This window comes from Gopherus evgoodei, unplaced genomic scaffold (genome assembly GCF_007399415.2).
Source record: "Gopherus evgoodei ecotype Sinaloan lineage unplaced genomic scaffold, rGopEvg1_v1.p scaffold_31_arrow_ctg1, whole genome shotgun sequence".
Classification (NCBI taxonomy): Eukaryota; Metazoa; Chordata; order Testudines; family Testudinidae; genus Gopherus; species Gopherus evgoodei.
Genome location: NW_022059983.1, coordinates 2,879,512 through 2,901,825, shown reverse-complemented (window position 1 = coordinate 2,901,825; position 22,314 = coordinate 2,879,512). Strand labels below are relative to the sequence as shown.

At 47.2% G+C, this 22,314-nt stretch overlaps 1 protein-coding gene across 1 annotated transcript in view; it reads left to right on the top strand.

Moving 5' to 3' along the window:
- Window positions 1-22,314, top strand: part of LOC115640392 (IgGFc-binding protein-like) — a 49,946-nt gene that overhangs the window by 9,541 nt on the left and 18,091 nt on the right. The window contains exons 3-10 of the mRNA XM_030543134.1: window positions 9,629-10,852; window positions 11,112-11,452; window positions 12,435-13,008; window positions 14,686-15,284; window positions 17,256-17,823; window positions 18,558-19,141; window positions 19,654-20,227; window positions 20,497-20,696. Coding sequence (XP_030398994.1) covers window positions 9,629-10,852; window positions 11,112-11,452; window positions 12,435-13,008; window positions 14,686-15,284; window positions 17,256-17,823; window positions 18,558-19,141; window positions 19,654-20,227; window positions 20,497-20,696 — 4,664 coding nt within the window. The remainder of the gene's footprint in view (window positions 1-9,628; window positions 10,853-11,111; window positions 11,453-12,434; window positions 13,009-14,685; window positions 15,285-17,255; window positions 17,824-18,557; window positions 19,142-19,653; window positions 20,228-20,496; window positions 20,697-22,314) is intronic.

The following is a 22,314-nucleotide window of genomic DNA, read 5'->3' as shown; positions in this document are numbered from 1 at the left end:
TGTCTTCAATCCTTTTCTGATTGGAGGCTTTTTAAGTTTGATTCATTTCAATGATGGTATTTCATAATTGTCCCCTTCAATCAGTTGGGATCCTCTCCTTTCAAGCAATCTCTGTTAAAATACCACAGTTATACCCTGGTTTATATCTCTTACCATTGTCTTTGTGCCATACAATTCCTATTACTTCCAGCGTGCAACAGTTACTTACAATGGAAACCAACAAAATCCTTATAATCTTCTCAATTTGGAGAACACAGTCCACACAGTCTTTGATTATACTGGGGATTAGGACTTACAACAGAACATGAGACGTGTGTTCCACATATAGCAGGATGCAGATCTGATTCGCAAAGCAAACAAACGTGCAGATTCTAATTTAGGGTGAAAAACAGATTATTCACAATATATTTGGTTTAGAAGAAAACAATGTATAGGTTATAATTTGGGGTGAAAACACGTGGCTTGGATTTCTTGGGGTAACAGTTCACTCAATTGGACCTTTCAGCCTTAAGCCACATTTCTAGTTTGTTTAACTTGCAGCTTCTCCACCCACCTCTTCTTGATTCACTCAATGTGCAATGGGCCACTTTGCGCAGGAAATCAGGGTCTGACTCTTCTTTAATAACTTAGAGTTTTTTAGCTAGGTTGGGAGGGAGACAGAGGTTTATACTTATGCAAATTCTAAGAGATTCTTGCCTAGGTGATTAACAATATTCTAATTCAGCCATTTTAATATATGGAGATAGACCTATCCTAGCTCATAGAACTGGAAGGGACCCCGAAAAGTCATCGAGTCCAGCCCTCTGCCTTCACTCGCAGGACCAAGTACCAATTTTTGCCCCAGATCCCTAAGTGGCCCCCTCAAGGATTGAATTCACTATCCTGGCCAATTAGCAGGCCAGTACTCAAACCACGGAGCTATCCCTCCGCCAAATTTAATTTCTATAGCTGGGGAGGGGAATGCTCAACCTTGGCTGATCCGTGGGTTCTTAGACAAAGTGTCTCACATGATGTGAAGCATTTTCTTACTGTCTTCATAGATGGATCCTATTTTGGGATAACAGAGGTGAAGAGGTTTTCTAATGGTTGAGGGCCAGAAGGAATCATTAGTTATTAATCATTCCAGGCATATCTGGTCTATATATCCCTTACACTGTACACAGAACAAAAATTTACAATCTTGTACTTCAGCTTTACTGTCACTTAGTGGTCAGACAATATGCCAATAGAATGAAGGTCAGGTGGTGTGGTGTCAGAAGACCAGATCATAGGCAGTCAGGCCTAGTAGTCCGAGTCTGAGTGTGAGAACCAGTGGTCGAGGGAGCCAGAACCAGGGCTGAAGGTCAAAACCGAGGTCAGAATCCCAATGCCAGAACCAAGAGTCAAGACATAGAATCAGGACCAATGTCAGAACCAGAGACAGAGTCTGCATGCTAGAACCAAGGGTCAAGACAGAATCAGAGCGAAAGATCAGAACTGCAGTCAGAACCCAAATGTCAGAGCCAAGGGTTGAGACAAAGTCAGATTCAGGAATAAGAACTGAAGATCGGAACCAGATTACCAGGAAAGGCAGGAGTGAGGCTGAGACAGAACTGCATCAAGACTGGGTGCAGAGCAGGATCTGGGCTGGAGCCATGGAAGAGCAAAGCAGGAGTAGGGCTTGGAAAGAGACAAGCACAGCGAGGCAGAGAGTCCACGGGCATGTGCACTGAGCAGCCAGGGGGCTGCTAGCTTCCTCAGCCAGTCAGGCAGGGTGGGCCATCTGGCAGCCTTGCTGACTTATTAGGGAGTCCGGACTAATGAGCTAGTGCAGCTGCAGGGCCTGCCATATGGTATGGTCTAGTTGGCAGAATGTCATAGTAGGCTGCAACAGAACAGGGTGTTGGTCCCAGCAACTCTAGAGTGATCTGATTCAAGTCTCTTCATTATATCCATGTAGTCACATACTTTAAACAGGATACTATCCAATAGGAGTAGGGAGGTTATATTACCTCTGCATTTGGCTCTGGTATGACTGCTGCCATGTCCAGGTCTAGAGTCCACAATTCAAGAAGGATGTTGACCAGCTGGAGAAGGTTCAGAGAAGACCCACAAGAATGATTAAAGGATTGGAAAGCTTCTTTCCTAGTGATAGACTCACGGAGCTCAATTTATTTAGTTTAACAAAGAGAGGGTTAGGATCATAGAAGATTAGGATTGGATGGGACCTCAGGAGGTCAGCTAGTCCAACCCCCTGCTCATGAGCCCCCAAATCATGGTTTTTTTTTTTAAATTAAGATGATAGTGTGTGTTTTGGACTGTTTTTTCGGTTTTGAAAGACACTAACAATGCGACTGGCTCTCATAGATGTATCGTGACTTAGGAGGTTTTGGTCCCTCCTGTTGTTACTCACACACTCAAGGGCACCCGCTTTTACCCAGTTCCTAGGGCTGAAGACGTAACTCTCTTAATTTAGGCACCCCCCACCCTTTCCCAGTTCCTAGGGCTCCAGGCAAAAAACACCTAACTTTACCTCTCCATGGGCTCTGGACTCTACTCCTCCATGGGCTCAGAGCAAACACCCTTTCTTTGTGAACTCAGAGCAAACACCCTTTCTCTTTGGACTCAGGGCTTAATTTTTAGCAGGTTTATGGGGTCTTTAACCAGTGAAAGAGCCTCACACAGTAATATCCTACACAACCTCTATTTATTAACAATCACCAAAACCAGAACGTACACACTACACACAACTCCCAATAAGACAGATGAACTTTTCTTCAAGGCCTGTCAGAATCAGGTCCATCTGGGGGACTCGAGTTTCTGCCCGGTGTCAGTGGCAGAGTGTTGCGGTCTGGCAGCTCTGATCTTTGGGGTTGTGTCCTGGAGTTGGTTCCCAAATAACTTCCTTTTGGACCCCAGTTTATATAGTGAAACTTGAGTCCTTTTTAGCTGTACCTTAACCAAACATGATACTAAAATTGTACTAAACACTCCTAACATAGCGTAACAAAATTCTCTAATCAATCCTATCCCACCACCTTAATTAATTTACACCTAGCAAAATCAATTATGTAACAGACAGAAACAATTAAAAAACCAGACAGAGACCATACAGATAAACAATAGGGAAGTGGGGACCATAATGACAAAACAATAAAGAAATAAAGATTTCACAGCCACAGCTATTGATAAGTGATTTCTTGACAGACAGGATGCTATCGTGACAGATTTCTGTTACCAATCTGGCTGAGGTGTTAGGTGATCAGGCTGAGGCCACAGGCTTGTTGGGGGAGGAGATGACAAAACATACCAAGTGTCTAAGTTTTAAAGCTTTACTAGTAAAATAACAGTGGAGAATGCTGGGTGTGTGTGTTCCCCACATCACTCAGAGGAAGGAAGAAAGTGTTAGTGCCCCAATCCCTAACCCATTTTTATACTCATACCCACATTACCCGAGGCTGGCCAAGCCTGGGTGTAATGTAAGAAGGGGTGTGTGTCTTTGAAGGTCTTTTAATTACTTGAGATTTTACACTGCCCACACCAAACGGCACCAGAGCGTACAATGCTCACCCCCCCCCCCACTAAGGTTTCCTTCGTATTACTCGGTCTTCTCTACCACCATGGTCCATACACCAAATTTAAAACCCATCCTGGGCAGAGCGAGAAACTTTACATTCTTTTTTTATACTTAGTTACACTACAACTGAGGGTGTATGCGAGAATTTCTAAGTTCTCCTTCCAATGCTACAACTAGGGGTAGACCCACCTGCACCCTACCCTCGCTGACCAGGGTGGAGAGAGGAATGCTAACCCCCCCTCTGGTTCTCAGTCATGTACAACTGAGGGTGGGGCTTACCTTTAATTATACAATTTTTAACATGTAAAATCAATAGTGTCAGAGCCAACATGAAATACCAAGGGCAAAACAGTTGGTGCGCTTCGCAGGGCTCCCCCGCTTCGCAATTCTCGGGGGAGGAGATGACGAAACATACCAAGTGTCTAAGTTTTAAAGCATTATTAATAAAATAACACCGGAGAATGCTGGTGTGTGTGTGTTCCACACGTCACTCAGAGGAAGGAAGAAAGCGTTAGTGCCGCAAGCCCTAACCCACTTTCACTTGGCACACTTGCACTACCCAAGGCTGCCAAGACTGGGTGTAACATAAGAAGAAAGGGGTGAGGGGAAGGGTGGATGGGAGTTCTTGTCCTTGGCCCAGGTTGTTTGGGGTCCACTATGATGTCCGACTTGCTTTGGCTCTCAGGAGGGTTTTTAAGTCCTGGGTTCTTTTGGGGGTGTTTTTGTTCAGGGTCCTCTGTTCCTGGTGCTCTTTGTACCAGTCCAAACTGGCTTTCTGTGGCCTTTTCAGCCAAAACACACCGGCAGCTGTGAGATGGTTATTTTTCCCTTGTTGTTTTACTTTTTTTGCGGCCCCTGCAATTTGTTCAGCCACTCTCATTTCTTCCGGCTGGTCAGAGGGTGGGGGTGGGGAGTGGACTCCCCCCCTTCCTTCTTGGCAGGTAGCAGAGAGTGTGCAATGGCCTTGGACTGGAGTCAGTGCCTTATCTTTGGGTGTAGTTGGAACATCAAGTTAACCCTGTTCTTTTCTCCTTTCCTCCCCCTCCGGCTTTTTGTCACCTGTAAAGAAACTTTTTGTTCTGCATTCATACCTTTAACCCTTCCCAAAATGCCTTGCAATGCTTGCAACAGTGTTAGCAACATACAATGCTGATCTGCCTCCCCAGGGGACCCCGAGGGAGGGGGCCACTGGGTTGTGACACTATCAAACTAACTTTTCTTTAGCCATCTTAAGATCTGTTTTTTACCTGGTGACAGTGGGTGCCATTAGGATGGGGCCTCCTTCTTAACAGCCTGATACTACATTTCTTTAATGTAATTTAGATGGAATGTGAGGAGGTGACTTCCTGCTCCTTAGCTAATGGATGCTGCTTGGCTGCTCTTTTAATCTGGCTGCAGATGAAAGCCGTAGGCTTTAGGCCTTACATTATGGCTGCAGAGAAAGGCCTTATCTTTATACTGCAGAATCTCTTGCTAAAGACCCTGACTGAAAGCAAAGTGCTCAGATCTGTGTAAAGTGCCACCAGACTTTGCTGAGCTCACAGGGTATCCCTGACCCATCAAAATGCCCATTACCAAATGCCATACCCCTCCGCTAGCCCCACATCTGCCACCCCACATCCTGTTTCAACAATTTCACAACAAAAAATCTTTCTTTCATTTCAAAATGACTTTTTGTTTTGAAATGTAAATTAATTTATTCTAAAACTTTGTAAAAAAAGAGATCAAAATTGGAGTTTGATTCATTTCAATGATGGTATTTCATAATTGTCCCCTTCGATCAGTTGGGATCCTCTCCTTTCAAGCAATCTCTGTTAATATACCACAGTTATATCCTGGTTTATATCTCTTACCATTGTCTTTGTGCCAGACAATTCCTATTACTTACAGCGTGCAACAGTTACTTACAATGGAAACCAACAAAATCCTTATAATCTTCTCAATTTGGAGAACACACTCCACACAGTCTCTGAACCTTAGCGTCCAAAAGATGGGGTACCAGCATGAATTCCTCTAAGCTCAATTACCAGCTTAGAACCTGTAGCGCTGCCACCAACCAGGAATTCCAGTGCCTGTTACACTCCGGTCCCCCCAAAAACCTTACCCAGGGACCCCTGAGACCCAGACCCTCTGGATCTTAACACAAGGAAAGTAAACCCTTTCCCTCACCGTTGCCTCTCCCAGACTTCCCCTCCCTGGGTTACCCTGGAAGATCACTGTGATTCAAACTCCTTGAATCTTAAAACAGAGAGGAAAATTCACCTTCCCCCTTCCTTCTCTTTCCCCCTCCCAGACTCTCCCTGAGAGAGAAAGTAATCCTAACACAGAGAGAAATTTAACCTTTCTCTCCCCCTTCTCTCCTTTCTCCCCAGCAATTCCCTGGTGGATCCAGACCCAGTCCCCTGGGGTCTCACTAGAATAAAAAAAACAATCAGGTTCTTAAACAAGAAAAGCTTTTAATTAAAGAAAGAAAAAACAGTAAAAATTATCTTTATAAATTTAAGATGGAATATGTTACAGGGTCTTTCAGCTATAGGCACTGGGAATACCCTCCCAGCCTAAGTATACAAGTACAAATTAAAATCCTTTCAGCAAAATACAAATTTGAACTCCTTCCAGCCAGATACACATTTGCAAATAAAGAAAACAAACATAAGCCTCACTCGCTTTATCTACCTAGTACTTACTATTCTGAGCACATAAGAGCCTGTATCAGAGAGATTGGAGAGAAACCTGGTTGCACATCTGGTCACTCTCAGAACCCAGAGAGAACAACAACCAAAAATTAACAGCACACACAAAAACTTCCCTCCCTCAAGATTTGAAAGTATCCTGTCCCCTGATTAGTCCTCTGGTCAGGTGACAGCCAGGCTCACTGAACTTGTTAACCCTTTGCAGTCAAAAGAGACATGAAGTACTCCTGTTCTATTAACCCTTAACTATCTGTTTATGACAAAAGGGGAAATGCTTTGCCTACAGTCACCCAGAAAACCAGTGTCAGACGTGTGAACAGAACCCATGTCTTATGGGACCAAGTGTCAGCTTTAGCCACTATACTATACTGCCCCTGAGTAGCAGTCAAAGCTGTACAGGTGTCTTCAGAAGGTTTAACAGTCAAGCTGGTTTCAGGTTTTTTAAATGGAAAGAATTCTCATTTTAAATGGCTTTTTTTAAAATAACTTTTGTGAAACTGATGGATTTTTCCCCCCTTGAAAATTTTGGATTTTGAAAAATTTAAACAGAAACTGAAAACAACCTGTTGGTTTTTCATTTTTTTCTTTGATTTTTTTCATCTTATTTTTTTTAGCTTTCTTTGTGCTCAGTTATCTCTCTGTTTGGTCTTCTTCATTCATTCTATTTTAATTAGACTTTCTTCTTTGTTTGGAATTCTTAATGCTTTTTTGTTCTTTCTCAATCTTCAAGTCTGGATTTTTTCATACTCATTCTTCATCTTGTTCTGTCTTCATACTCAGTCTTTTTCTCTCTTGTTCTTTGTACTGAATATTCTACAAATTTGTATTTCTTCATGCTCATTCTTCGTGTTCAATTGTCTTCATGGCCAATCTTCAAGTCTGCATGTCTTCATGCTCATTCTTCTTTTGTCTTCTTCATACTCAGCATTATTCTTTAAGTTTGGATTTCTTCATGCTCATTCTTCTTGTTCTGGCCTCTTCATGCTCGATCTTCTTCACATCTGGATTTCTTTATGCTCACTCTTCATCTTGTTCTGGCTTCTTTTTGTTCAATCTTTTCTCTCACTTGTGCTCAGTCATTCCTCTCCGTCCTTTTCAAGTTTCAGTAACTCCTCAGTTACCGTCCTCTCGCTTAACGTTGTTTCAAAGTTACGTTGTTGCTCCATTAGGGAACATACTCATTTAAAGTTGTCTAACGCTCCCTTATAATGTGTTTTTGGCTGACTTTACAAGGGAGCATTGCACAAGTTCCTCTTTTCCGCCTCCTCCCTTCCTCCCTCCCACCTAGCACTTCCCCCAGCTGTTTGGTGGTATTTAGGATTTTTTGGGAGGGAGGGAGCAAGCTGGGAAGCTGCCTCCGAGCCCTGCCCCCTTTCCCCCACCGGCAGGCAGGGCCATCCAGAACGCAGAGGCTTTAGGGGCTGCAGGGCCCTGGGCTAAGGGGGCCCTGAGGCCCTGGTCTGCCACTCTAAAGCCCCTTTCAGAATGCGGCCCTGCGAGCACGGACAAGAGGACTCAGGAGGAGCAGGGGCTTCTCTCTGGCCGGCTTTGAAAGGGAAAGAGCTGCTTCTCTGTGGCCACTGGCTGCGCGGCTGCCCTTCTTCCTCCTGAATCCTCTGGCCTGTGCTCGCAGGGCCGCATTCCGAAAGGGGCTTTAGAGCTGCAGGCCAGGGCCCCAGGGATCCCTTAGCCCAGGGCCCTGCAGCCCCGAAAGCACCTGCATTCAGGGGGCCCTGCCTGCCGAGGGGCGGGGAAGCAGCTCCCAGAATCACAGCTCCCAGAATCATGGCCATGGGGATAGTGCCGCGCTGTGCAGAGCCACCTGCACACCCCCTGCACCAAACAGGAGCTGCCCCAGGTAAGTGCTCTGCACCTCCTGCCTGCCCCAGTCCTGAACCTTCTTCCGCACCCCCACCCTAAGCGCCCTCCCGCACCCTAACTCCCTCCCAGACCCTGCACCCCACCCTGAGCACCCTCCCGCACTCTAACTCCCTGCCAGCCCCTGCACTCCACCCTGAGCGCCCTCCCGCACCCTAACTCCCTTCCAGACCCTTCACCCCACCCTGAGCGCCCTCCCACACCCTAACTCCCTCCCAGGCCCTGCACCCCACCCTGAGCGCCCTCCCGCACCCTAACTCCCTCCCAGGCTCTGCACCCCACCCTGAGCACCCTCCCGCACCCTAACTCCCTCCCAGACCCTGCACCCCACCCTGAGCACCCTCCCGCACCCTAACTCCCTCCCAGACCCTGCATCCCACCCTGAGTGCCCTCCCATACCCTAACTCCCTGCCAGACCCTGCACCCCACCCTGAGCACCCTCCCGCACCCTAACTCCCTCCCAGACCCTGCACCCCACCCTGAGCACCCTCCCGCACCCTAACTCCCTCCCATACCCTGCACTCTACCCTGAGCACCCTCCCGCACCCTAACTCCCTCCCAGACCCTGCACCCCACCCTGAGCACCCTCCTGCACCCTAACTCCCTCCCAGACCCTGCACTCTACCCTGAGCACCCTCCCGCACCCTAACTCCCTCCCAGACCCTGCACTCTACCCTGAGCGCCCTCCCGCACCCTAACTCCCTCCCAGACCCTGCACCCCCAGCCCTGAGCCCCAGGGGTAAGATAGGGGCACCTCCCCACCACAGTACAGTACTGTACAGTATATAATGCCTTTTGTCTGTCCCTCAAAAATTTGCTTGGAACCTAACCCCGCAATTTATGGGAAAATTGGATTCGTTTAACATGGATTCACTTAAAGTTGCATTTTTCAGGAACATAACTACAACGTTAAGTGCGGAGTTACTGTTCTTCATGTTGGTTCTCATCTTCTCTGTTTTCCGTCTTCCTCACCTTTGGTCTTCCTTGTCCCTGTGTTTGGTGGGACTTCTTTGTGTGTAGTCTTTTTCTTTGTATTCATATGAAGTTGTCCTTGTTTTTCAAGTTCAGAGATCTCTGCGACGGTTGATTTGCTTTCTTCATGTCTGGTCTTTTTCGCATTTAAGCTTCTTCCTCATACCTTATTTCCTACTGTTATTAAGTCATTCTTCCTCATATTTGGTTTCTTCATGATAGGTCTTCTTTTGCATGTTCTCCCTTCTCCGGGAGGACAATGCCAGTCTAACGGTTAGAGCAGTGGGGTCTGGAAGTCAAGACTCCTGGTTTCTATTTTTAGGTCCAGAAGGAAAGTGGGGTTTTGGGTTGAACTAAGACAGCCTAGGAGTCAGGACTCCAGCATTCTATTCCCTACATGGGTGGGTGACTAGTAGCTCTTGGTTAGAACAATGAATCTGGAAGTTGGGACACTTGGGTTCTTTTCCCAGCTGTGATTTGGTGTGAGGTCTCTGATCCTCTTTCTTAACCCACAATCTGTTACTTTCAGGTCTTTGCAGAGCAAGTTTCCGTGGGAAAGAATTCATTACGGTCTTCATGCAAAACCATGTCGAAAGCGTCAGAGCAGATTGCAAGCTGTTCATCACTGGTTACCATGCCTCCACTACGGTTACTGTGACGGTGAACAAGGGTATGTTCCGAAGAGTGACGCCTGTTGGAGAAGGACAGACGGTGACCGTGCAGATCCCAGCCTCGGTAGAGATGTTTGGGAGCAAAATGTTTGATAGCACCATCCTGATTCAGGCTGACAAAGACATTTCTGTCCTGTCTGTTAACTCAAAGCCCAATTCCATTGCTACCACTGTAGTGTATCCCACTGAGAAGTTGGGTACTGTATATTACATTGTAAGTCCACCTGGTTTCCATTTAGGAAGCTACAAAGAGTTTGCTGTCGTAGCAGGGCAGGCTCCCACTACAGTTGATATTTATTTGAAAGGGGCTGTGATGTTCAAACGGTGGATCTATGGTGCTGGGCGTAAACTCACTGTTACCCTCGCTCCTTACCAAGCCTTGCAACTGCAAAGCTCTGTGGATTTATCTGGCACCAAGATTGAGTCTCGGGAACATGTGGCCGTCTTGACTGGGCACAGCTGTGCTGAAAAAAACACCGCTTGTGATCATGCTGTCGAGCAGCTCCTGCCTGTCTCCAGCTGGGGCAGCACATACATCATCCCTCCTCTGGCCTTCCAGAACAAGTATGACATTGCGTACATCGTCGCCTCCCAAAACACTCGCATTGACTATCAGTCAGGGCCCACACGAGCTTCCCGCAACATATTGGCTGGGCAGGTTGTTGAATTTGAAGTCCGAGTCTCTCACCCACTTTACATCTCTGCTAGAACCGGCATCCAGGTTCTTCTCTTCTTCACTGGTGCTAAAAATGGGAAATCCACGTATGACCCGTTCCTCATCAACATCCCACCCATCACAAACTACTGCCAATCCTACCACATTGACGGAGTGAAGGAGTTTGAGAACCATGTGGTGATCGTAGTCAAGAGCTCAGAGTCCGGCAGGATCACCTCTGATCAGAGAGCCATAAGAAATGTCCAGTGGAGGCAGATCCCCGGCACGGAGTATTCTTGGGGAGAGTACAGCTTCGGCACAGGGATTAGTGCCCTTTCCATACAGCACCCAACCTCTCCCTTTGGTCTGCTGAGCTTTGGAGGGAACGATCACAGTGGATATGGCTCATCAGGCGTTTGTGCACAGAGTAAGTTAATTTTGGGTGTAAATAAAAGCCACCCTCCCTCCCCCAATCCTCCACAGAATGGGATATGGCAACATATATACACAAAGAGACTGCACACAGCTTGAAATCAAGCTTTGTCACCTTTGTTTACCGCCCCCTCATCCTGCACTGAGACTGCTAGTGGCTGAAAAATGCACAGCAAACAAACAGATTGTTTCAATGCCTGCCACTACATGGCATAAGTGAGTTCTTGTATAACTGGCCGGTTGAATCTTTCTAGGTAACCCAGCCCTGTCCTGCAGCACTGTTCAATGCAGGAAGAAAGAGACGTGTCAGATTGTAGATGGCCGCCCGGAATGTGTGGCTGAGTCAGAATCCACCTGCTGGGCTCAGGGAGACCCACATTATCACACCTTCGATGGGCGGAATTTCGACTTCATGGGCACCTGCACCTACACCATCGCCAAGGCCTGTGGCTCAGACTCAACTCTCCCGTCATTCAGTGTCAAGGCCAAGAACGACAACAGGGGCAACACGCGTGTTTCCTATGTTGGTTATGTGACGGTTGAAGTCTATAATGTCACTGTCTCAGTGGTCAGATATGAGACTGGGTTTGTGAGGGTAAGAGCGCAATGTGAATAAATTCTGATACTTTGTTTTCTGCTTATGTTTTAAGGGTAGATTTGTTTTAAGGGTAGTCACGTATGGCAGTTGCTGGAAAGTTTTACGACAGAGTTTTACTTCAGATTTGAACAACAGCTCGCTTGCTATTCCAGCCCTGGGTTCCTCCTCTTCCTTCAACTCTGTCAGTGACCTTTAATCCTAACCCACAGCCTCCTGCTATTCCAGCCCTGGGCTCCCCCCTTTCACCTCACCTCTGCCAATGCCCCTTAATCCTAACCCACAGCCCCCTGCTATTCCAGCCCTGGGCTTCCCCCTTTCCCCTCACCTCTGCCAATGCCCCTTAATCCTGACCTGGGATCACCTCACACCCAGCTCTGCCAGTGCCTCTCAGTCTGACAGTTCCCTTGCAAGTCCAGCCCTGGGCTCCCCACATACACGTAGATCTGCTAAGTATCAGAGGGATGCATGTATCCGACAAAGTGGGTATTCACCCACAAAAGCTCATGCTCCAAAACGTTTGTTAGTCTATAAGGTGCCACAGGATTCTTTGCTGCTTTTATAGATCTGCTGGTGACCATCAGTCAAGACCCACCATCTCCCCACAACTATCCGAGCCCTAGGCTGCCCCGTCCAGTCCCCACATACACATAGCTCTACTATCCCAGCTCTGGAATCCTCCCCCCCACCCCAAGTTGCTCATGTAACTCTCTACCTCTGTCTTCAGCAGAGCATGTCAAGCTAATGGTGGCTTTGTATAGAAAAATCTGTGGCTGAGATTTCCAAGGCTGATTTGGGTATATAACTACGCTGCAATTAGTAGGAGTTGTGTGGCTAAATCCCCTAGCTAACCTTGCAAATCTCAACTTATCATTATTTATTATTTATCAGTGGCACATAGCAGCCTCAGTCCCTCACTGTGCCAGATTCCTCTGGGTAATGCATCCAAAACAATGACAGTTTCTTGTGGTTCAATTTCCAGGTGAATGACCAGCGCTCCCGCCTCCCCATCTCTGTGCTCGAGGGGAAGCTGAGGGTGTGTCAGAGTGGGGGCTCTGTGGTCATTGAGACTGACTTCTCCCTGAGGGTCTCCTACAACTGGGGCAGCTCCCTGGTGGTGAAGATCTCCAGCAGCTTCTGGGAGAGTGTGTGCGGCCTATGTGGCAACTACAATGGGGATGCCAGGGATGACTTTGCCACCCCGGCCGGGACGCTGGCTGCCAGCCCCATGGAGTTTGGGAGGAGCTGGAAGGTGGAGGACGGGGACAGGTTCTGCTGGGACGACTGCCACGGGGAGTGCAAGAGCTGCTCCCCAGAGCTGGTTGGCAGGTACAAAGCTGAGCCCTTCTGTGGTTGGATCACCAAAGAGGCGGGTGGCCTCTTCAGCCGATGCCACTCCATGATTGACCCCAAAATCTACCTGGACAACTGTGTGTACGATCTGTGCATGAACAACGGCCTCAAAGAGATGCTGTGCCAGGCACTGGCAAGCTATGCTGATGCCTGCCGGAGAGACGGGGTGTCCATCTCCGACTGGAGAACACCCACAGGATGCTGTGAGTATACTCAGGGTGACAAAGAGATCACAGAATCATAGAAGATTAGGGTTAGAAGAGACCTCAGGAGGTCATCTAGTTCACCCCTAATCATCCCAGCCAAATGCTGGCTCATACTAAAGGCAGCAGGTTGTAGTATCAGAGTTTGAAGTTAACAGTGAAATGTGAATGGGAACAGGTCCTCAAGAGGCCTAAAGAGATTTGTAGAACTGAGTGTAAACATTATGGAGGCTCTGAGATATCATAGATGTGGTAGGACTGCACAGATAAATGTTTAAGTGCCTTTGGAACATCATAATGAGAATTGATCTCTCTGTATCACACCTCAGTGGTCCCCCGTTGGCTTCTGTTGAATAGCTCTGTCTTCTTTTAACACTTGTTAGGCACCTATAACTACCAATAATGAGACAGTTCCATCTCTGGTGGAACTTGGCATGACTTCTTTGACTTCAGCAGAGGTTCCGGCCTCAACCTTCGCTGTTGGGGAATTTGAAAAATGGCCAATGCAAATAATTAAAGAGACGGGGGGACTGAATAAGAAGGAAATATTGTGCATAGCTTAGCTAATTGATGATTCAAGCCATCTCTAGGCTAGAAACATTTGCCATCATAAGAATGGCAGTTAGGGCTGTGATTCTGTGTGACAGTTTTATACCAGCAAACAACCCTAGTGTTGACACAATTATACTGGCAAACATAAGAACACAGTACTGGAAGGGACCTCCTGGGTCATTGCATCCAGTCCCTCCAGTATGCATCCTGTCATACAATCCCGTTCAGAATTTTATCAGGCTCTCTCTTCAAATGATGAAGTTCTTTCCTCGACTGCTCCTATTGCAAATCTGTTTCATGACTCATGGTCAGTTTAGCCTCCTTTGTTCTTGTGCCAATGTTTTCCTTTTGTTTAAACATCTCTTTTCCTTCCTTGATATTCCCCTCAATGTATTTATGGAGAGAAATCACATCCCCTTCTTTCCTAGGTTAAATAAGTGAAGCTCTTTTAGTCTACTCTCTTAAAATAGCACTCCATTCCCTATAGCATCCTACTAGCCCTTCTATGCATCTACCCACTCTGATTTGATCTTTCTTCAACATGGGTGACCACAGCTGAACACAGGACCCAGCAAAGTCCTTTTGCCATAATAGTTTAATTCACCTGGGGAAATGGATTGAGCTCTATCAGCATAAGGACTCTTTTGCTGGTATAAGTTGTATCCCCACTAGGGGAGTTTGTGGTATTGCTATTCCATCATACCCTTTCTCATGTGGACTAGGCATAAGTGGTGGATGAGACAACCCTCTAAGTTGATCTGAGGTGAGGAAGTGGGTAAGGAAAATGTTTATGTTAGTCCCAGCTCATGGTAGTTCCAGTGGGTATATCTATCAGTAATGGGACAAGATGGAGCACGGAAAAAATGTCCTAATGGTGAGGTCTATCAGCCTACGGGTGGGAGCCTCATTGCTTCAGTCATTTAAAGCTAGACTGACAAAGCCATGGACTGAAGGTGATGGGGGCTGTGATATCTCTAGTTTTATGGGTCACAGCTCACTGTAGGTTCAGGAGTATCATTAGGGGCTGCTATGATGCAGAATTTCCAGCTGGGCCTCCTTAGACCTGTGCCAAACTGTTTAATGCTACAGGGGAGCAATATTTCCAGTGTCCTGTTCTTTTGACAGCTCTGCCCTGCCCGGAGAATAGCCAGTACCAGCTCTGTGGCTCCGTGTGTCCTGCCACCTGCAATGACCAAGCGGCCCCTAACAACTGCTCCTTACCCTGCGTGGAGACCTGCCAGTGCAATGAGGGCTTCGTGCTGGATGCTGGAAAATGCATCCCCAAAGCCAGCTGTGGGTGCAAGTTCAACGGGCATCTATATGCCCTTGGAGAGCAATTCTGGGGGGACAGAACCTGCACCAGACGGTGCCTCTGTGACCCCCAAACCAGGCAAGTGAGCTGCCAGGCCTCAGGGTGCAGGACTGGGGAGCAGTGCCGGGTAGAGAATGGCATCCAGAACTGCTATCCCAGCAGCTATGGAACCTGCTCAGCTTCGGGGGATCCTCACTACATCAGCTTTGATGGGAAGAAGTTTGACTTCCAGGGCACCTGCCTGTATCAGTTCGCCGGTCTGTGCATCAAAAGCCAGGACCTGGTGGATTTCCAGGTCCTAGTTCAGAATGACCATCGGGGCAGCCAAGTCGTGTCCTTCACCAAAGGTGTGCAGGTCAAAGTCTATGAGGTTGACGTTGTGATCAGCAGGGAAAACCCCGGCAGAGTCATGGTGAGTTTATCAAACCTTTCTGCCCTTTCCTGGTCAGTCAACAGATCTGTCTTCCTTTGCCATGTTTAGCCACCGAACCTTTCTTTCTTTCCTGTGGTCAATCATCATTCTTTTCCTCTCTCCTGAGCTCGCTCATTTTACCTTTTCTTTTCTTTTTCCTTTCCTTTCTCCAGGACTTTGTGCCTAGATGTTTAATTGAACCACCTTTTCAGCACACTTAGGCAGTTCTCTTAATATGCTGAAAATTCTGATGCAAAACTGGACTTTAGCTGGCTGACAGTTTTCACACAAAACCTTTTTTGGTTAAAAAAAAATGCAGGTTCAGCGACACCAAAATATGTGGAAAATTTGTGTTCGTTTCATCACATTGTTTCAAATTGAATGAAACCCTTAAAAAAATCCAAAAGAATCAAATGTTCTATTTTGACATTTAAAAAAAATCAGTTTGAAATGACTTTTAATTGAAAATTTGCTTTAATTTTATTTTCAAAACTATCCAAAACACAAAAAATGCTAAAAATTCAACCAAAACATTTTGTTTTGGGTCAGATGACAAGTTTAGTTTCACCCAATATATATGTGTGTACACACACACATGCCAGCGATCCGAAAAACCCATTATTCAGCAACCTCTACTTTGGAACTGCCTGGAATTGTATCCACATTTGCTTGTGCCTCTTTCTCAATTCCTCCAACTCAGATGTAATTTCATGTAGATAATCAGCCGAACCTTACTTTCCGCATTGTTGCTATACAAATAAGGCTTCTCCATGTATGTCCACGTGACAAGTGGAGCTGAGTGAAATGTGGACTGTGAACCTCACAGGAAGTTTAGATCTTTCCAAATTTTGTTTTCATCCCAAAATGGGGTAAAAAGTTGACATGTCAAAATATTACATTTTAATATGTTCAAGTGAATGAAATATTTCAAGCAACTCAACCAGGAATGTTCTGATCCAGCTTCTTTACCCACATGGCAAGATTAAATCATATTTCCCTATTGCCTGATGGGAGCTGTAGTTCCTGACACCATTTTCTCCTGGGGAACTATATCTCCCATAATACAACCAGAGTCATGTGATACCCATGATGCTCCTAGTATTAGAAATTTTTTACAGGGAGCTGCCCAGCCCATTGGTGACAATGGAGACTGGAACTACAACTCCCATAAGGCAATGTGCCATAGGGAAAAGAGGCTTTATTTCCTTTTAACTGACTGAAAACGAAACATTGTGGTGCAGTTAAAAAATGAAATATTCCAGTTCAGGTTGAATTGACCCAAAGTGAATATTTCATTTTAATTTTCCTGTCAGGAAAATAGAAAATTTCCAGCAAAATCAAATTTCTCTGGTAGTAAATTTCAAATGTTCAGAAAAACTGCATTTTCTGCTGCAGAAATCATTCTGCTGGAGAATCCCAACTAGCTCTAATTGCAAGTTATTTCTCCTCAGATTTATTAGCTTTCCTCCTTTTTTGTATTCGTTTGTCACTCTTCTTATGTATTTTTTTCTTTTTGTGTTTAGTTGCTATAATTTTCTTTCTTTCTTTGGCATTTTGTCTTTGTACCCCTCTCTCTCCAGTCTGTCTCCAGTCATCAGTCATTGTGCATTGGGTTCATTTGGGAGGTTTGTATCGGCAATTTTAATGAGTCACCATGAACAAAAAATGGGTAGGATTTTTTTATGACTCAAAAACTTTCCCAAATTGAAAATGTTTGGTTTTGGAATCAATAAAAATTCATTTTCAAAAACTACTTAACCTGCAAATGGGACACTGAAAAATAGTTTTAAAATGTTTTTTAAAAAGGAAAATAAAAAACGAAGAGAATGAAAATGAAATCAAAATTCACCATTTGGGTTTTGATTTCAACCAGCTCTACCTGTAAAGTTATTTAGGGACAGGGTTCTGCAGGTTCAGAGTTGCTTGCTCAGTGTCAGACCATTCTCACTGATCCCTTGGCATTGATCCCAGGTGAACAGCGTGCTGATCAACCTACCTTACAGCACCAACAACAGCAAGATCTCCATATACCGGAGGGGACAGGAAGCAGTGGTCCAGACTGACTTCGGTCTCACCGTCGCCTTTGACTGGCAGGGCCGGATCACTGTCACTGCTCCAAGCACCTATGCTGGGGCCGTGTGCGGTCTCTGTGGGAACTTCAACGGGGACAAGGGTGATGAGTTGACCACGAGGGGTGGTACATTGGCCCCAAACCCAACAGTCTTTGGGCAGAGCTGGAAGGTGAAGGAAATCCCCGGCTGTATGGAGATTACCAAGGACGAGTGCTCAGATCTAGAGGCTGTTGAGAGACACCAAAGAGGAATGAATGGGGAGTGTGGGATCCTCCTAGACAAGAGCGGCCCCTTCCGAGAGTGTCACAGCAAAGTCGACCCCGAGGGCTACTTCCAAGACTGCGTGTACGACTATTGCTTCTTCAAAGGCCAACAAGCTGTGATATGCCAGCTTATCACCAGCTATGCCACAGCCTGCCATGCTGCTGGGGTGACTATCTATGCCTGGAGGACCAACTCCTTCTGCAGTAAGTGGAAGCAGCTTGGGACCAGCTTCTGGGATGAAAGTTAATGCACGAGGGAAAGAAAAGAGGGTGTTTGCTCAAGGGAAAGACAAGTTGGTTGGTGTTCAGGGAAGGGGATATGAGATGTTTCTGTCCTGGGGGTGCGGGCTCTGATCCAGCCCTAGAGTTGGGGGACTGGCCAGCTCAGGGTGGGCATGTGAGAGGATATGGGGATTTTCCCCTCTAGGGGGCACAAGCTCTAATCTGACACCAAGATGGGAACTGACTGGCTCAGGGGCAGGGAATTGGAATTCAGGGCCTGTCACTTGAAGGATGCAAATTCCCACTGCCTGGGGGGCAGAAGTTGACTCAGTGTGGGTTGTCCAGGGAATGGGATATGGGGCCTGTATTTCGTGAGCATGTGAATCTCATGCAGGTCCTTACTGGACAAATGAGCCTGTCACAGAGCTCATGGTAATAACTGGAACTAAATACTCCTGAGTTGCCAATGTCAGAAGGGGTCAAGAGGTGAACAGACCATGGAGACTGAACTCTCTGAAAAGGGGTCCAACAATGACGTACGGGCAAGGCACAATATGACGGAAGTTTTCCTGGCGGCTTTCTATACTGCACCTAAGAGACTCCATTCTCCAGGGCTGTCCTCAGACTCCCTTCTCCAGCCCTTACATTGTTACATAGTTCAGAATCCATCTAGTTTTCTTTTATGGGATGCTAACGTCTTGTTGTTTAAATGGCAGGTCTCTCCTGTGCCCAAAACAGCCACTACGAGGTCTGTGCCCGGGGCTGCCAGTTGACCTGCAGCAGCTTCTACGCACCAATTCAGTGCTCGGCCCAGTGCTGGGAAGGCTGCGTGTGTGATGAGGGCTTTGTGCTCAGCGGTGATGAGTGCGTCCCTATATCCCAATGTGGATGTGTCTACCTGGGATTTTATTATAAGGCTGGGGAGATTTTCCACCCAACGTGTCAGGAGCAATGTGTGTGCCAGGCCAGTGGAGATGTGTTGTGTAAGGGGTTGTCCTGCCGCCCAAATGAGGAGTGCAAGCTGGTGAATGGCATCCGGAAATGTCAGCCTGTCGGATCCGCAACATGTTCTGCTGCCGGGGACCCACACTACCTCTCCTTCGATGGGGTCGCCTTCGATTTCCAAGGCACCTGCACCTACATCCTGGCCAAGAGCTGCACCAACACCGGGAACCTGACATCCTTTGCCGTGAAGGTGGAAAACAAGCCCTGGGGCAACGGCAAGGTGTCTGTCACCAAGCTGGTGTCTGTGGAGGTCTACGGGCTCACGCTTACCCTGCAGCAGAACAGGAAGGGGCTCGTCATGGTAAGTCCTGCTCAACATGTTCCCATGGGGCTGAACCCTGCAATGGGGCAGCCCCACCGATGTGCCAATCCAAGGGGCACTTGTCTCCTGGTTCACTCATAAGGAGCATGTAGGCAGGAGGGGTCAAATACCCAGGATCTGATCCTGACCTTACTGGCACCAGTGCCAGTCCAGAGGCATCCCACTGAAGAAAGCAGAATCGCTCTGGGTTTTCTATGGGACAAGTGAGATCGGAATCCAGCCCTCAGCTCATTGTGCTCAGAGGGTGATTGCAGAGTAAGCCCAGGGAACTGAGATCAGAATAGGGCCCTGATGCCATTGCACTGAACGAGGTGACCCTGGATTTGCCTTGGGCTCAGTGAGAGCAGAAATGGCCATAACTTAATTGAGTTCAGTGGAGTCACTACAGATTTGCCCAGGTGTCACCGAAACCCTGTCTTGTGCCCATGGGCCACCCCTACAGCATCCACTCCCGCGGCTCACAGGGAATGATCTGTCTCTTCCAGGTGGACGGGGTGTCTCACAACCTCCCTCTGGTCGTGGCCGATGGGCAGCTCCAAGCATATCAGCACGGCGGGAATGTGCTGGTGCAAACGGACTTCGGCCTCACCGTCAGCTACGACCTGCTTTACCACGCCAGAGTCACCGTCCCAGGGAACTACCAGGGCCAGACATGCGGCCTGTGTGGGAACTACAACGGGCGTCGGGACGATGAGTTCCTGCTCCCCGATGGCAGGGCGGCCCCTGATGTGGCAGCGTTCGGTTCCGCCTGGAAAGTCCCAATCCCGGGAGCGGCCTGTGAGGACGGATGCGCCGGGAACAGCTGCCCGGTCTGCAAGGAGACAAAGAGGGACTTCTTCAAACAGCGCAAGTACTGTGGTCTGCTCACGGCCCCAGATGGCCCTTTTGCTGCCTGCCACAGCACGGTCAGCCCAACTGTGTATTTCAACAACTGCCTGTATGATCTGTGCCTGGGCAACGGAGACTCTCAGGTCCTGTGCCAGAGCATCTACAGCTACGTGACAGCCTGCCAAGAGGCCCGGGTCACCATCCAGCCCTGGAGGAGCGCCTCCTTCTGCCGTAAGTGCCATGATGCTAGTGTAGCACAAAGGCCTGTCCCAGTCGCTCCCCTCCCTTGGGGGGGCGGGGACAGCAATTCTAGGTATCTCATACCAGGCCTCTGGGCTTCTTCAGAGACTCCTTTGAGTGGGAACCAACAAGTTCTTGTTCTATTATAAAGGTGACCTGCCCCTCTCGTCCCAGTTAGATTCTCCTCTCCTTCATGTCTGTCCCTCTAAGCTGTGGGGTGAGATCCCTCCAGCCATCAATTACTTCTCTCTCTGCTTTAGCTCTGCGCTGCCCGGCCAACGGTCACTACGAGCTGTGCGCCGACCTCTGCACCACCACCTGTGCCAGGATCACTGACGCCAGGAAGTGCCCAGACACCTGCGCCGAAGGCTGCCAGTGCGACGATGGCTTCCTCTTCGACGGCCAGGGCTGCGTGCCTCTGCAGAGCTGTGGGTGCTTCAACATGGGGCTATATTACAAGGTACCGCCCCCTGCTGGGGTATTAACTCCTATTCGTTCGCTTCCTCCACGCCCTGCTCTCATCGGCCATGTTGGATCAGACCGTACTCATTTGCCAATATCATCCCAGATATATGTTGGGAAAATAACACCGCAGGGCACAGACTATCCAATAAGTTCCTGGACTGCATTGCAGACAACTTTTTATTTCAGAAAGTTGGAAAAGCTACTAGGGGGGAAGCTGTTCTAGACTTAATTTTAACCAACAGGGAGGAACTTGTTGAGAATTTAAAAGTAGAAGGAAGCTTGGGTGAAAGTGATCATGAAATCATAGAATTTGCAATTCTAAGGAAGGGTAGAAAGGAGTACAGCAGAATAGAGACAATGGATTTCAGGAAGGCGAATTTTGGTAAGCTCAGAGAGCTGATAGGCAAGGTCCCATGGGAATTAAGACTGAGGGGAAAAACAACTGAGGAAAGTTGGCAGTTTTTCAAAGGGACGCTATTAAGGGCCCAGAAGCAAGTTATTCCGATGGTTAGGAAAGATAGAAAATGTGGCAAAAGACCACCTTGGCTTACCCTTGAGATCTTGCGTGACCTACAAAATAAAAAGGCGGCATATAAAAAATGGAAACTAGGTCAGATCACGAAGGATGAATATAGGCAAATAACACAGGAATGCAGAGGCAAGATTAGAAAAGCAAAGGCACAAAATGAACTCAAACTAGCTATGGGAATAAAGGGAAACAAGAAGACTTTTTATCAATACATTAGAAGCAAGAGGAAGACTAAGGACAGGGTAGGCCCACTGCTCAATGAGGAGGGGGTAACAGTAACGGGAGACTTGGAAATGGCAGAGATGCTTAATGACTTCTTTGTTTCGGTCTTCACTGAGAAGTCTGAAGGAATGTCTAGTATAGTGAATGCTTACGGGAAGAGGGTAGGTTTAGAAGAGAAAATAAGGAAAGAGCAAGTAAAAAATCACTTAGAAAACTTAGATGCCTGCAAGTCACCAGGGCCTGATGAAATGCATCCTAGAATACTCAAGGAGTTAATAGAGGAGGTATCTGAGCCTCTAGCTATTATCTTTGGGAAATCATGGGAGACGGGGGAGATTCCAGAAGACTGGAAGGGGGCAAATATAGTGCCCATCTATAAAAAGGGAAATAAAAACAACCCAGGAAACTACAGACCAGTTAGTTTAACTTCTGTGCCAGGGAAGATAATGGAGCAGGTAATCAAAGAAATCATCTGCAAACACTTGGAAGGTGGTAAGGTGATAGGGAATAGCCAGCATGGATTTGTAAAGAACAAATCGTGTCAAACTAATCTGATAACGTTCTTTGATAGGATAACGAGCCTTGTGGATAAGGGAGAAGCGGTGGATGTGATATACCTAGACTTTAGTAAGGCATTTGATACAGTTTCGCATGATATTCTTATAGATAAGCTAGGAAAGTACAATTTAGATGCGGCTACTATAAGGTGGGTGCATAACTGGCTGGATAACCGTACTCAGAGAGTAGTTATTAATGGCTCCCAATCCTGCTGGAAAGGTATAACAAGTGGGGTTCTGCAGGGGTCTGTTTTGGGACCGGTTCTGTTCAATATCTTCATCAACGATTTAGATGTTGGCATAGA